The sequence below is a fragment of the Scardinius erythrophthalmus genome (assembly GCF_964197995.2).
Source record: "Scardinius erythrophthalmus genome assembly, chromosome: 5".
NCBI lineage: Eukaryota > Metazoa > Chordata > Actinopteri > Cypriniformes > Leuciscidae > Scardinius > Scardinius erythrophthalmus.
The window spans coordinates 401,060-417,064 of NC_138225.1; the positions used below are offsets into that span (position 1 = coordinate 401,060).

Sequence of the window (16,005 nt, forward strand, 5' to 3'; positions counted from 1 at the left end):
AGTTCTGCATAATTAAGGTTGTGGCCACTTGAGTGACAGGTGGATTGCCGCTGATGTCACTACTAGCCGTTTGTCTGCTGTGTGTTAGCGTCGCGTCACCTAGGCTAATCCGTCTTGCTGCACATTTTCGGTTTATCCGCGAGTGACGCGCTGCCAAGATGGCGACGGCCGGCTCCGCCCACTTTGGGCTTCAGAAACGCCCTTCAGAAACTCTTCGGGTGACGTAACTAAACTACGAACATACTTTATACAGTCTATGGTAGAAACTGGCGGTTATGGTAAGGGGCGGGGCAATGCCCAAACACACTCGAAGTGCTCGACCAATCACAACACACTGATCCAGCCGACCAATCAGAGCACAGTGTGCTTTTCAGAAGGAGGGGCTTCATAGAGACAGGAAGTAAACAGAGCGTTACTGACAGACTGGGAAGAGAGGAGCCGCAACAAGGGAGAATATGAGGAGAATAATTAACATTACAGCAGGAAAACCTGTTCTAGTAGAGCCTGAAACAACACCAGAAACACCAGGATGACCTCTGACCTCTGTGTGTGTGTTCCCTGCTCAGGATGACCTCTGACCTGTGTGTGTGTGTGTTTCAGGCACTCGTCTGACAGGGTGTCGAAGCTGGAGGCGCAGGTGGAGGCGTATAAGAAGAAGCTGGAGGATCTGGGAGATCTGAGACGACAGGTGAAGCTCCTGGAGGAGAAGAACACCAGTTACATGCAGAACACACACTCTCTGGAGGAGGAGCTGCGCAAGGCCAACACTGCTCGCGCTCAGCTGGAGACCTACAAGAGACAGGTGTGACGAACACACACACACACACACACACACACACACACACACACAAGAGACAGGTGTGAGGAACACACACACACACACACACACACACAAGAGACAGGTGTGAGGAACACACACACACACACTCAAGAGACAGGAGTGAAGAACACACACACACACACACACACACACAAGAGACAGGAGTGAGGAACACACACACACACACACGCAAGAGACAGGTGTGAGGAACACACACACACACACACACACACACACACACACACACACACACACACACACACACACACACACACAATCAAGAGACAGGAGTGAGGAACACACACACACACACACACTCAAGAGACAGGAGTGAGGAACACATGACTCCAGCTCACACTAGGGTTAGTTTAGTAGTCGAGTGCCGATTATTCCATCGATTATTCGAGTAATCGGATTAAAAATGTGGTAATAAAAATAGATCTGAGTGAACAACAGCCTTTAAAATCACTTGAAATACAAACATAATAACAAGCAGTAATGATTGCTTCAAATAAACTATCAAAGTAACACTAACAAGTAACAACAAACAACACTGTTAAAATACCATGTAAAAGAAATAATATAAACATAACTCATGTGCATCAGGTATAATGGCCTGGTGTGGCTACTGTTCACTACGGCATGATCTAACCCTGGGTTAACATCGGCCAGACTACTGTTCACTACGGCATGATCTAACCCTGGGTTAACATCGGCCAGACTACTGTTCACTACGGCATGATCTAACCCTGGGTTAACATCGGCCAGACTACTGTTCACTACGGCATGATCTAACCCTGGGTTAACGTCGACCAGACTGCTGTTCACTACGGCATGATCTAACCCTGGGTTAACGTCGACCAGACTGCTGTTCACTACGGCATGATCTAACCCTGGGTTAACGTCGGCCAGACTGCTGTTCACTACGGCATGATCTAACCCTGGGTTAACGTCGACCAGACTGCTGTTCACTACGGCATGATCTAACCCTGGGTTAACGTCGACCAGACTGCTGTTCACTACGGCATGATCTAACCCTGGGTTAACGTCGGCCAGACTGCTGTTCACTACGGCATGATCTAACCCTGGGTTAACGTCGACCAGACTGCTGTTCACTACGGCATGATCTAACCCTGGGTTAACGTCGGCCAGACTGCTGTTCACTACGGCATGATCTAACCCTGGGTTAACGTCGGCCAGACTGCTGTTCACTACGGCATGATCTAACCCTGGGTTAACGTCGGCCAGACTGCTGTTCACTACGGCATGATCTAACCCTGGGTTAACGTCGGCCAGACTGCTGTTCACTACGGCATGATCTAACCCTGGGTTAACGTCGACCAGACTGCTGTTCACTACGGCATGATCTAACCCTGGGTTAACGTCGGCCAGACTGCTGTTCACTACGGCATGATCTAACCCTGGGTTAACGTCGACCAGACTGCTGTTCACTACGGCATGATCTAACCCTGGGTTAACGTCGGCCAGACTGCTGTTCACTACGGCATGATCTAACCCTGGGTTAACGTCGGCCAGACTGCTGTTCACTACGGCATGATCTAACCCTGGGTTAACGTCGGCCAGACTGCTGTTCACTACGGCATGATCTAACCCTGGGTTAACGTCGGCCAGACTGCTGTTCACTACGGCATGATCTAACCCTGGGTTAACGTCGACCAGACTACTGTTCACTACGGCATGATCTAACCCTGGGTTAACGTCGGCCAGACTGCTGTTCACTACGGCATGATCTAACCCTGGGTTAACGTCGGCCAGACTGCTGTTCACTACGGCATGATCTAACCCTGGGTTAACGTCGACCAGACTACTGTTCACTACGGCATGATCTAACCCTGGGTTAACATCGGCCAGACTGCTGTTCACTACGGCATGATCTAACCCTGGGTTAACGTCGACCAGACTACTGTTCACTACGGCATGATCTAACCCTGGGTTAACGTCGACCAGACTGCTGTTCACTACGGCATGATCTAACCCTGGGTTAACGTCGACCAGACTGCTGTTCACTACGGCATGATCTAACCCTGGGTTAACGTCGGCCAGACTGCTGTTCACTACGGCATGATCTAACCCTGGGTTAACGTCGGCCAGACTGCTGTTCACTACGGCATGATCTAACCCTGGGTTAACGTCGACCAGACTGCTGTTCACTACGGCATGATCTAACCCTGGGTTAACGTCGGCCAGACTGCTGTTCACTACGGCATGATCTAACCCTGGGTTAACGTCGACCAGACTGCTGTTCACTACGGCATGATCTAACCCTGGGTTAACGTCGGCCAGACTGCTGTTCACTACGGCATGATCTAACCCTGGGTTAACGTCGGCCAGACTGCTGTTCACTACGGCATGATCTAACCCTGGGTTAACGTCGGCCAGACTGCTGTTCACTACGGCATGATCTAACCCTGGGTTAACGTCGACCAGACTGCTGTTCACTACGGCATGATCTAACCCTGGGTTAACGTCGACCAGACTGCTGTTCACTACGGCATGATCTAACCCTGGGTTAACATCGGCCAGACTGCTGTTCACTACGGCATGATCTAACCCTGGGTTAACGTCGGCCAGACTGCTGTTCACTACGGCATGATCTAACCCTGGGTTAACATCGGCCAGACTACTGTTCACTACGGCATGATCTAACCCTGGGTTAACATCGGCCAGACTACTGTTCACTACGGAATGATCTAACCCTGGGTTAACATCAGCCAGACTACTATTCACTACGGCATGATCTAACCCTGGGTTAATATCGGCCAGACTACTGTTCACTACGGCATAATCTAACCCTGGGTTAACATCGGCCAGACTGCTGTTCACTACGGCATGATCTAACCCTGGGTTAACGTCGGCCAGACTGCTGTTCACTACGGCATGATCTAACCCTGGGTTAACATCGGCCAGACTACTGTTCACTACGGCATGATCTAACCCTGGGTTAACATCGGCCAGACTACTGTTCACTACGGAATGATCTAACCCTGGGTTAACATCAGCCAGACTACTATTCACTACGGCATGATCTAACCCTGGGTTAACGTCGACCAGACTACTGTTCACTACGGCATAATCTAACCCTGGGTTAACGTCGACCAGACTACTGTTCACTACGGCATGATCTAACCCTGGGTTAACAACAGATGTCCTCGTAATCTTTCACAGTCGGTCACTTCTTTGCGATAGAATCAACTTCCTGAACAAGAACATGTTCATCAAACACGCAGACTCAGAGCCGGGTCACACTTTTATTTTGAAATCGTAATGAACAACAGTTTGCATATTTAGGAAACATATTTGTGTATTCGACTGTGCTGGCGTAGATTCACAGATGAGTGACGTTACGAACCTTGTGAAGTGGCGCACGCTGTGTTCCCAGAGGAACTTTACTCGACACGGGTAAAGTGCAATCGAGGAATCGTACCAGCACTAGTTCAGACACACACACACTTCAGCTCACAGACACAGAGTCATTCATCCTCAGTGGAATATTAGTGTTGCTGCTGCTGTAGTGTTAATCTCTTACACCTGTGTGTGTGTGTGTGTGTGTGTGTGTGTGTGTGTGTTTCAGGTGGTGGAGCTGCAGAACAAGCTCTCCGAGGAGTCCAAGAAAGCAGACAAGATGGAGTTTGAGTATAAACGAGTGAAGGAGAAAGTCGATTCGCTTCAGAAGGAGAAAGACGTGAGAGAACGGCTTGATTTAATCTGGCGTTATTAAACCGGAACCGCTGCACTAATGATGAGATATGAGATACGAGTCTGCTGTGTTTCTGTACTTTATATATTATCATCTTTTCTCTTGTTATTTTAGTCACTAGCGCTCATATCTTGCTCTTGCTTTAGTCTGTCATCATCATCCTCAGCTCCTGTCTGTTTCTCAGTGAGAAGTGATGTTTATTCATGCAGCAGTTCAGATTGTGTGTGTGTGTGTGTGTGTGTGTGTGTGTGTGTGTGTGTGTGTAGCGGATGAGGACGGAGCGAGACTCCCTGAAGGAGACGATCGAGGAGCTGAAGTGTGTTAAAGCGCAAGAGTCTCAGCTGACCTCAGGTGACACACACTCAGTCTCATATGTAATCAACATCCTTCACTCGGGTCATTTTGACCCGGAAAATATTTGAGAAAAATGTAAAAACTTTGAGTGTTCATCAGGGGGTCCAAGACTCCAGGATTTTTGTCGCACTTGAACCACGAATACGCAATTGTTTTTAATGGATTCAAGGAGTTTTGTGGTTGAAATAAAAAAAAAGTAAGAAATCCTCGGGTCAAGGATGCCCTCAGGAATGAATGGAATGTGAGGAATGCTTCAGTTCACACAGAAAAACCTAAAAATGCTCTAAGTTCAAACTAAAAATGCTAAAACTTTACCAAAAAATGATTTTATAATGTCTACATGTGTATCTGATGCAGACTGAAGAGAAACTGGCTTTAGGACCCAGAGGAACAGCTCGTTTACTCCATATAGAGATATAAGCCCATCTAGAGTCATGAAATATCATCTTATATTATTATTATCCACTAGAGATCGGCAAAGACACACAATGTAAGATATTTAGAGCTGAGTTAAAAAGTTATGCATGAAATTATGAGGTATTTTGAATTTAAGTTGAAAGAATGTGAGGAATGTGTTCAAACTACTATTTATTTATTATTTATTGATCAAATCTAGTCATTTAAAGGTAAATAAAGTAAAAAATAACAAAACATCTCCAAAATATTGCATTACAAATAGAAAAGATGTTAACAGAATGAAATAAAATAAGCTTTCTGGACAAAAAAAATAATTCAGTATAATTTTAGGGCTTCGGGTCATTTTGACCCTCGAGGGAAGGATGAGTTTTAAGGACGTAAAGTCTGTTTTATATATATATATATAATTATAATTGTCTGATGTGCAGCCGTGTGTCTGATCACTGGTGTGTCCTCAGGTTTGGTGCCGCTGGGCAGTAACGAGCCGTCTGATTCGCTGGCTGCAGAGATCGTCACACCAGAGATCCGGTGGGTGAAATACTGTATATCAGTGGCTCTCTAAACCACTTTTGGAAAAAGTTTGAGAACCACTGGTGTATATGAACGTGTGTGTGCGTGCGTGTGTGTGTGTGCGCGTGTGCGTGTGTGTGTGTCCTCAGGGAGCGCATGATCCGCCTGCAGCATGAGAATAAGATGCTGAAGCTGGCTCAGGAGGGCTCGGATAACGAGCAGATCGCTCTCCTGCAGAGTTTACTGGAGGACTCCAACAGCCGGAAGAACGAGCTGGAGACCGAGAACAGGTTCAGAACTCATGAACTTAGGACCGACTTCCATTTGCTCTAACTAATCCACAATAGCATTTCTGTGACTCTCCAAAAGAGGGAAACATGGAGTAGCGGTCTCTCCCTCAGGATCAGGATCGGCAGCGTTTACTGTAGTCTAATGCCGAAGTAACGTAACACTTATAGGGCCCTGTTTTAACGATCTGAGCTCATGGTCTAAAGCGCAGGGCGCAAGTTCACTTAGTGCGCGTCCGAATCCACTTTTGCTAATTGAACGACGGGACAAATGGTCGGTGCTCCCGGCGCTGGTCTAAAAGGGTCATCTCTATTCTCTTAATGAGTAATGGGTGTGTTTTGGGATTTACGTGCGTTAAACCAATCAGAGTCTCGTCTCCCGTTTCCTTTAAATGCCAGTTGCGCTCCATGGCGGATTCACATGACGGACTCTGATCGTGGAAAGACCGAACGCGTCTCCAGAGCGCAAACGGATCTGCTCGTGCGCGAGGTCAAAGTGCGCTAGCAGAACATCTACGGGACAAGCCGGATTCACCATATCTTTACGTACACAATAATAATATTTTACATTGTAATCCTTTTATTTTAAATATTTGGCATGTTTGTGTGTTGCTGTGCGTCCCTGTGTGTGTAATAAGCAGAGTGTGTGTGTAATAAGCAAAGTGTGTGTGTAATAAGCAGTGTGTGTGTGTGCTGTGGACCCGCCTATAGGTGCGCATTACTAACGCGCTTTTTACATAACTAAAGAAATATTGCCATTGGCTTTAGAGTAGGTTCAGTCGGTCAGCGGCTCAGTGTATCTGTGTTCCTCAACACTGCGCAGAACACACACTCGTCCTCAGACCAGCAGCTCATGCACACACAGATGCATTCGCTATTTAAACATCGCGGCGCAGGACGTGAAAATGAAAACTGCGTCGGGCTGGAACTAGCGGCACACACTTGCGTCGGCTTGCCGCTGCTCTGCGCCGGCTGTGAGATAGAGCCCACAGTCTTACAGATGTACACTCATTTTTTAAAATTGAAATATAAATGCTTTGCTAAATTTACAGTGTAAATAACTGTGGAAAAGCATCATTACAGTCGGTGAAAGGGAGTCGCACAGCTCTCTGTGTAATGTTGTGTATATAATGTTGTGTATATAATGTTGTGTATATATATATATATATATATATATATATATATATATATACTGTATATCCAACTTTATCTGCATACATGGTTCATTCACTTAAAGCTATACTAAAGCGATACTATACAGCAACTGCTTAATTGTTTATATAGTCTCAGAATGTAACTACTATATTGTCGTCCAGCTCTATCTGATAAATGTGTCTATAAGGTCAAGTCAAGTTTATTTATATAGCGCTTTTCACAACACAGGTTGTATCAAAGCAGCTTCACAGTAATAAATTAAAACAATACATCAATGTTTGTTTCTAGTGGAACGTCTACGTTTGGTAATGCTGATCAATAGTATCGTTGATTGATTAATTAAATTAAATATCCCCAAATATCCCCAACTGAGCAAGCCAAAGGCAACAGCATAAGGCATGGAGATATTAAGATATTATAAAGATATTATAAACATTAACATCATGATATTCTGTAAAGCTGCTTTGAAACGATGTGTGTTGTGAAAAACGCTGCACAAATAAATGTAACTTGGTCTCACACACACACACACACACACACACACACACACACACTCATACACACACACTCATACACTCACTCACTCTCTCTCACACACACACACACACACACACACTCTCATACACTCACACACACACACTCACACACACACACACACACACACAAACACACACAGCAGAGTTACACGTGTAATGAATGAACTAAACGTGTGTGTGTGTGTGTGTGTCTCAGGCTGGCCAATCAGAGGCTGCTGGCGGGTCAGTCTCAGGTGGAGGAGCTGCAGAGATCTCTTCAGGAACAGGGATCCAAAGCTGATGATGTGAGTCATGACATCATCATCATTACTCCTGCTGTGCGTCTGATTGGCTGTGATGGGGCCGAAAGCACTCGCTCACACACACTCTCATCGTTCACACACACTCGCTCATCTTTCACACACACTCGCTCATCGTTCACACACACTCGCTCATCGTTCACACACACTCTCTCATCCTTCACACACACTCGCTCGTCGTTCACACACACTCGCTCATCTTTCACACACACTCGCTCATCGTTCACACACACTCTCTCATCATTCACACACACTCGCTCGTCGTTCACACACACTCGCTCATCGTTCACACACACTCACACACACTCACTCATCGTTCACACACACTCGCTCATCGTTCACACACACTCGCTCGGTCCTCATGACTCTGAACTCTTCTTCTTATTTCAGTTTTCTAAGATTTATTTTCTTCCAGGTTTATTTCAATGAACAAACATGTCTTTAATAGTTCTAGTCAACGGCACGTTTAAACGCGACTAACCCTGATACACACTGACCTCTGTAACGGCTCCATCACGTGTGTGTGTCGCACTAACGCCTGCTGTGTGTGTGTGTGTACTAACATCTCTCTCTTCACTGTGATGTCACTCATGATGTAGCATGATCCAGGCCTGCCATTGGTCGTCCTGCTGAGTGATGCCTTCATCATCATCATCATCATCATCATCATCAGAAGCACACGTGTGTCCGTTACTTTAGTCTGACTGTCTGCTTCATTTGATCACCATCCGTGTGTGTGTGTGTGTGTGTGTGTGAGACAGGCGTCTGTTGACTCAGGTCTGCTCTCCTCACACCTCTCTCAGTCTGCTGTAAGTACAGTCCAGGCATTTTGCAGCTTTGTTTTGTTTCCCCCGTGACCGCATGTGCATCTCAAACACGCGTGTGTCACGGAACGAGCACGCCGCCGCATCATCAGGCCAATAATCTGAGCATGATGGGTCCACCAGTGATGATTTGAAGTGCTCTGGCTGGGCTTTCCTGTTGAATGTGATCCTGAAGGTGTTTCTCAGATGATCGGGTGTTTGATCGTCCTGCATCTTCAGCAAGGCTGAGTTTGATTGTCAGTCATTCAGCATGTGTACATGCGCTGAGAACTCCCACAAATCAGCCTGTTGATTCACCATGCAAACCAATAACCCGGCAATGCAAGCAAACCGCGTTTACCAGACTTAAAGGGATAGTTCACCCAAAAATGAAAATTAGCCCATGATTTACTCTCCCTCAAGCCATCCTAGGTGTGTATGACACTCTTCTTCCAGACGAAGACAATCAGAGTTACATTAAAAATGTCTTGGCTCTTCCAAGCTTTATAATGGCAGTGAATGGCTGTTTCTGTTTGGAAGTCCATCATAAGTTTTAAATATGGATTTTTTTCTGATATTCACTTTTATGAAGGAAAGATCGAATTTCGATTCCAATATGGTAAAAAAAAAAAACTTAGATATCACTCACATTTAGTCTGATTGCAAAACATTTAATTGTATCTGAATCTGAATGACAGCAACACTTCGTCTTTAGTGATTTTGCCTTCAAAATAAAAGAACGAGGACGTTTCTGCAGCAATGTTTTATGTTGAGATGAATTGAGAGCTTTTAATTAAAAAAGTTCTGAAAGAGATTCAGAAGAGTGTGTGGATCGCTTCGGTGATCAGACAACGGCTTTACACTCACAACACTAGTTAGGATGAACACACACACAGTTGTCTTTCGTCTTCTCTATATGCCTGTCAGCTTTCCTCTGCCATTCTCTCACTAGTTTAGCTGTGATCATCTCTCTTAAAACTCTTAAAACGAGACACATTTGTTATTCACAATATGGAAAGAGGAAATAAATCATAGTTCGACTCCAACATGCCATTAATGATTCAAATCCTTATTTTTACCCATTCCGCATCTCAAACACACTAACAGTGTCACAGCCAATTCTAGCTGCGTTTTTCATCAATTCATTTCTTAAATTAAGCCAAACGTACTTGCCGACCCCTGACCTACAGTCTCTGTGTGTTCGTCTGGTGATGGTGATTGAGCTCGCCAGCGCCCCCTGCTGGACCACAGCACCAGCTCTTCAACACACACTCAGCAGTGCACACTGGGAAGGGCTGGTGACGCTGCAGTGTGTGAGTGTCCAGCAGGAGGCGCTGCAGTTCCACACGAGCTCATGAGTGTAACATCTTCTGTTTCAGACGGTGATGATGAAGAGGAAGTGTCAGGAGCAGCTGTGAGTATCAGCTGACCTCGGTCATGTTCGGCACCGCGAGGTCATCATCACTGACTGAGGATGTGTTTGTTCTTGGTGTTTAGAGAGAAACTAAGGGACGCCACTAACGAGCTTCAGAAGAAGAGCTCCGAGATCGAGGATCTGGAGAACAAACACAGTTCCAGCGGTGAGACCATCACTGAAGCCTCGAGCTCGTCCTCCGTGTCTGTCTCGTTCTCCAGCGCTAACGTCTACACTCTCACATCACGACACGCTAACGTCTACACTCTCACATCACGACACGCTAACGTCTACACACTCTCACATCACGACACGCTAACGTCTACACTCTCACATCACGACACGCTAACGTCTACACACTCTCACATCACGACACGCTAACGTCTACACACTCTCACATCACGACACGCTAGCGTCTACACACTCTCACATCACGACACGCTAACGTCTACTCACTCTCACATCACGACACGCTAACGTCTACACTCTCACATCACGACACGCTAACGTCTACACACTCTCACATCACGACACGCTAGCGTCTACACACTCTCACATCACGACACGCTAGCGTCTACACACTCTCACATCACGACACGCTAACGTCTACACTCTCACATCACGACACGCTAACGTCTACACACTCTCACATCACGACACGCTAACGTCTACACTCTCACATCACGACACGCTAACGTCTACACACTCTCACATCACGACACGCTAGCGTCTACACACTCTCACATCACGACACGCTAACGTCTACTCACTCTCACATCACGACACGCTAACGTCTACACTCTCACATCACGACACGCTAACGTCTACACACTCTCACATCACGACACGCTAGCGTCTACACACTCTCACATCACGACACGCTAACGTCTACTCACTCTCACATCACGACACGCTAACGTCTACTCACTCTCACATCACGACACGCTAGCGTCTACACTCTCACATCACGACACGCTAACGTCTACACACTCTCACATCACGACACGCTAACGTCTACACACTCTCACATCACGACACGCTAACGTCTACACTCTCACATCACGACACGCTAACGTCTACTCACTCTCACATCACGACACGCTAACGTCTACACTCTCTCACATCACGACACGCTAACGTCTACACTCTCACATCACGACACGCTAACGTCTACACACTCTCACATCACGACACGCTAACGTCTACACACTCTCACATCACGACACGCTAACGTCTACTCACTCTCACATCACGACACGCTAGCGTCTACACTCTCACATCACGACACGCTAACGTCTACACACTCTCACATCACGACACGCTAACGTCTACACACTCTCACATCACGACACGCTAACGTCTACACACTCTCACATCACGACACGCTAACGTCTACACTCTCACATCACGACACGCTAACGTCTACACACTCTCACATCACGACACGCTAACGTCTACTCACTCTCACATCACGACACGCTAACGTCTACTCACTCTCACATCACGACACGCTAGCGTCTACACTCTCACATCACGACACGCTAAGGTCTACACACTCTCACATCACGACACGCTAACGTCTACACTCTCTCACATCACGACACGCTAACGTCTACTCACTCTAACATCACGACACGCTAACGTCTACACACTCTCACATCACGACACGCTAACGTCTACTCACTCTCACATCACGACACGCTAACGTCTACACACTCTCACATCACGACACGCTAACGTCTACACACTCTCACATCACGACACGCTAACGTCTACACTCTCTCACATCACGACACGCTAACGTCTACTCACTCTCACATCACGACACGCTAGCGTCTACACTCTCACATCACGACACGCTAACGTCTACACACTCTCACATCACGACACGCTAACGTCTACTCACACTCACATCACGACACGCTAACGTCTACACACTCTCACATCACGACACGCTAACGTCTACACACTCTCACATCACGACACGCTAACGTCTACTCACTCTCACATCACGACACGCTAGCGTCTACACTCTCACATCACGACACGCTAACGTCTACACACTCTCACATCACGACACGCTAACGTCTACACACTCTCACATCACGACACGCTAACGTCTACTCACTCTCACATCACGACACGCTAACGTCTACACACTCTCACATCACGACACGCTAACGTCTACACACTCTCACATCACGACACGCTAACGTCTACACTCTCTCACATCACGACACGCTAACGTCTACACACTCTCACATCACGACACGCTAACGTCTACACACTCTCACATCACGACACGCTAACGTCTACACACTCACACATCACGACACGCTAACGTCTACACACTCTCACATCACGACACGCTAACGTCTACACACTCTCACATCACGACACGCTAACGTCTACACACTCACACATCACGACACGCTAACGTCTACACACTCTCACATCACGACACGCTAACGTCTACTCACTCTCACATCACGACACGCTAACGTCTACACACTCTCACATCACGACACGCTAACGTCTACACACTCTCACATCACGACACGCTAACGTCTACACACTCACACATCACGACACGCTAACGTCTACACTCTCTCACATCACGACACGCTAACGTCTACACACTCTCACATCACGACACGCTAACGTCTACACACTCTCACATCACGACACGCTAACGTCTACTCACTCTCACATCACGACACGCTAACGTCTACACACTCTCACATCACGACACGCTAACGTCTACTCACTCTCACATCACGACACGCTAACGTCTACACACTCTCACATCACGACACGCTAACGTCTACACTCTCTCACATCACGACACGCTAACGTCTACTCACTCTCACATCACGACACGCTAACGTCTACACTCTCTCACATCACGACACGCTAACGTCTACACACTCTCACATCACGACACGCTAACGTCTACACACTCTCACATCACGACACGCTAACGTCTACACTCTCACATCACGACACGCTAACGTCTACACACTCTCACATCACGACACGCTAACGTCTACACACTCTCACATCACGACACGCTAACGTCTACACTCTCTCACATCACGACACGCTAACGTCTACACTCTCACATCACGACACGCTAACGTCTACACACTCTCACATCACGACACGCTAACGTCTACACACTCTCACATCACGACACGCTAACGTCTACTCACTCTCACATCACGAAACGCTAACGTCTACACACTCTCACATCACGACACGCTAACGTCTACACACTCTCACATCACGACACGCTAACGTCTACACTCTCTCACATCACGACACGCTAACGTCTACACACTCTCACATCACGACACGCTAACGTCTACACACTCTCACATCACGACACGCTAACGTCTACACTCTCACATCACGACACGCTAACGTCTACACACTCTCACATCACGACACGCTAACGTCTACACACTCTCACATCACGACACGCTAACGTCTACTCACTCTCACATCACGACACGCTAACGTCTACACACTCTCACATCACGACACGCTAACGTCTACACACTCTCACATCACGACACGCTAACGTCTACACTCTCTCACATCACGACACGCTAACGTCTACACACTCTCACATCACGACACGCTAACGTCTACACACTCTCACATCACGACACGCTAACGTCTACACACTCTCACATCACGACACGCTAACGTCTACACACTCTCACATCACGACACGCTAACGTCTACACACTCTCACATCACGACACGCTAACGTCTACACTCTCTCACATCACGACACGCTAACGTCTACTCACTCTCACATCACGACACGCTAGCGTCTACACTCTCACATCACGACACGCTAACGTCTACACACTCTCACATCACGACACGCTAACGTCTACTCACACTCACATCACGACACGCTAACGTCTACACACTCTCACATCACGACACGCTAACGTCTACACACTCTCACATCACGACACGCTAACGTCTACTCACTCTCACATCACGACACGCTAACGTCTACACACTCACACATCACGACACGCTAGCGTCTACACTCTCACATCACGACACGCTAACGTCTACACACTCTCACATCACGACACGCTAACGTCTACTCACACTCACATCACGACACGCTAACGTCTACTCACATCACGACACGCTAACGTCTACACTCTCTCACATCACGACACGCTAACGTCTACACACTCTCACATCACGACACGCTAACGTCTACACTCTCTCACATCACGACACGCTAACGTCTACACACTCTCACATCACGACACGCTAACGTCTACACATTCTCACATCACGACACGCTAACGTCTACACACTCACACATCACGACACGCTAACGTCTACTCACACTCACATCACGACACGCTAACGTCTACATACTCTCACATCACGACACGCTAACGTCTACACTCTCACATCACGACACGCTAACGTCTACACACTCTCACATCACGACACGCTAATGTCTACACACTCTCACATCACGACACGCTAACGTCTACTCACTCTCACATCACGACACGCTAACGTCTACACTCTCACATCACGACACGCTAACGTCTACACACTCTCACATCACGACACGCTAACGTCTACACACTCTCACATCACGACACGCTAACGTCTACACACTCTCACATCACGACACGCTAACGTCTACACACTCTCACATCACGACACGCTAACGTCTACACACTCTCACGACACGCTAACGTCTACACACTCTCACATCACGACACGCTAACGTCTACACACTCTCACATCACGACACGCTAACGTCTACACACTCTCACATCACGACACGCTAACGTCTACTCACTCTCACATCACGACACGCTAACGTCTACTCACTCTCACATCACGACACGCTAACGTCTACACACTCACACATCACGACACGCTAACGTCTACACACTCTCACATCACGACACGCTAACGTCTACTCACTCTCACATCACGACACGCTAACGTCTACACACTCTCACATCACGACACGCTAACGTCTACACACTCTCACATCACGACACGCTAACGTCTACACACTCTCACATCACGACACGCTAACGTCTACACACTCTCACATCACGACACGCTAACGTCTACACACTCTCACATCACGACACGCTAACGTCTACACACTCTCACATCACGACACGCTAACGTCTACACACTCTCACATCACGACACGCTAACGTCTACTCACTCTCACATCACGACACGCTAACGTCTACACACTCTCACATCACGACACGCTAACGTCTACACACTCTCACATCACGACACGCTAACGTCTACACACTCACACATCACGACACGCTAACGTCTACACACTCTCACATCACGACACGCTAACGTCTACACACTCTCACATCACGACACGCTAACGTCTACTCACTCTCACATCACGACACGCTAACGTCTACACACTCACACATCACGACACGCTAACGTCTACTCACTCTCACATCACGACACGCTAACGTCTACTCACTCTCACATCACGACACGCTAACGTCTACTCACTCTCACATCACGACACGCTAACGTCTACACACTCTCACATCACGACACGCTAACGTCTACACACTCTCACATCACGACACGCTAACGTCTACACACTCTCACATCACGACACGCTAACGTCTACTCACTCTCA

General features: G+C 47.4%; 1 protein-coding gene across 2 annotated transcripts in view; it reads left to right on the forward strand.

The window, feature by feature from the left end:
• hook3 (hook microtubule-tethering protein 3) overlaps nucleotides 1-16,005 on the forward strand; it is a 79,703-nt gene that overhangs the window by 37,251 nt on the left and 26,447 nt on the right. For both annotated transcript variants that reach the window (XM_081367225.1, XM_081367226.1), the window contains exons 11-18: nucleotides 601-802; nucleotides 4,413-4,523; nucleotides 4,805-4,889; nucleotides 5,768-5,837; nucleotides 5,969-6,109; nucleotides 7,994-8,081; nucleotides 10,279-10,313; nucleotides 10,397-10,479. In XM_081367225.1, the coding sequence (XP_081223351.1) occupies nucleotides 601-802; nucleotides 4,413-4,523; nucleotides 4,805-4,889; nucleotides 5,768-5,837; nucleotides 5,969-6,109; nucleotides 7,994-8,081; nucleotides 10,279-10,313; nucleotides 10,397-10,479 (815 nt within the window). The remainder of the gene's footprint in view (nucleotides 1-600; nucleotides 803-4,412; nucleotides 4,524-4,804; nucleotides 4,890-5,767; nucleotides 5,838-5,968; nucleotides 6,110-7,993; nucleotides 8,082-10,278; nucleotides 10,314-10,396; nucleotides 10,480-16,005) is intronic.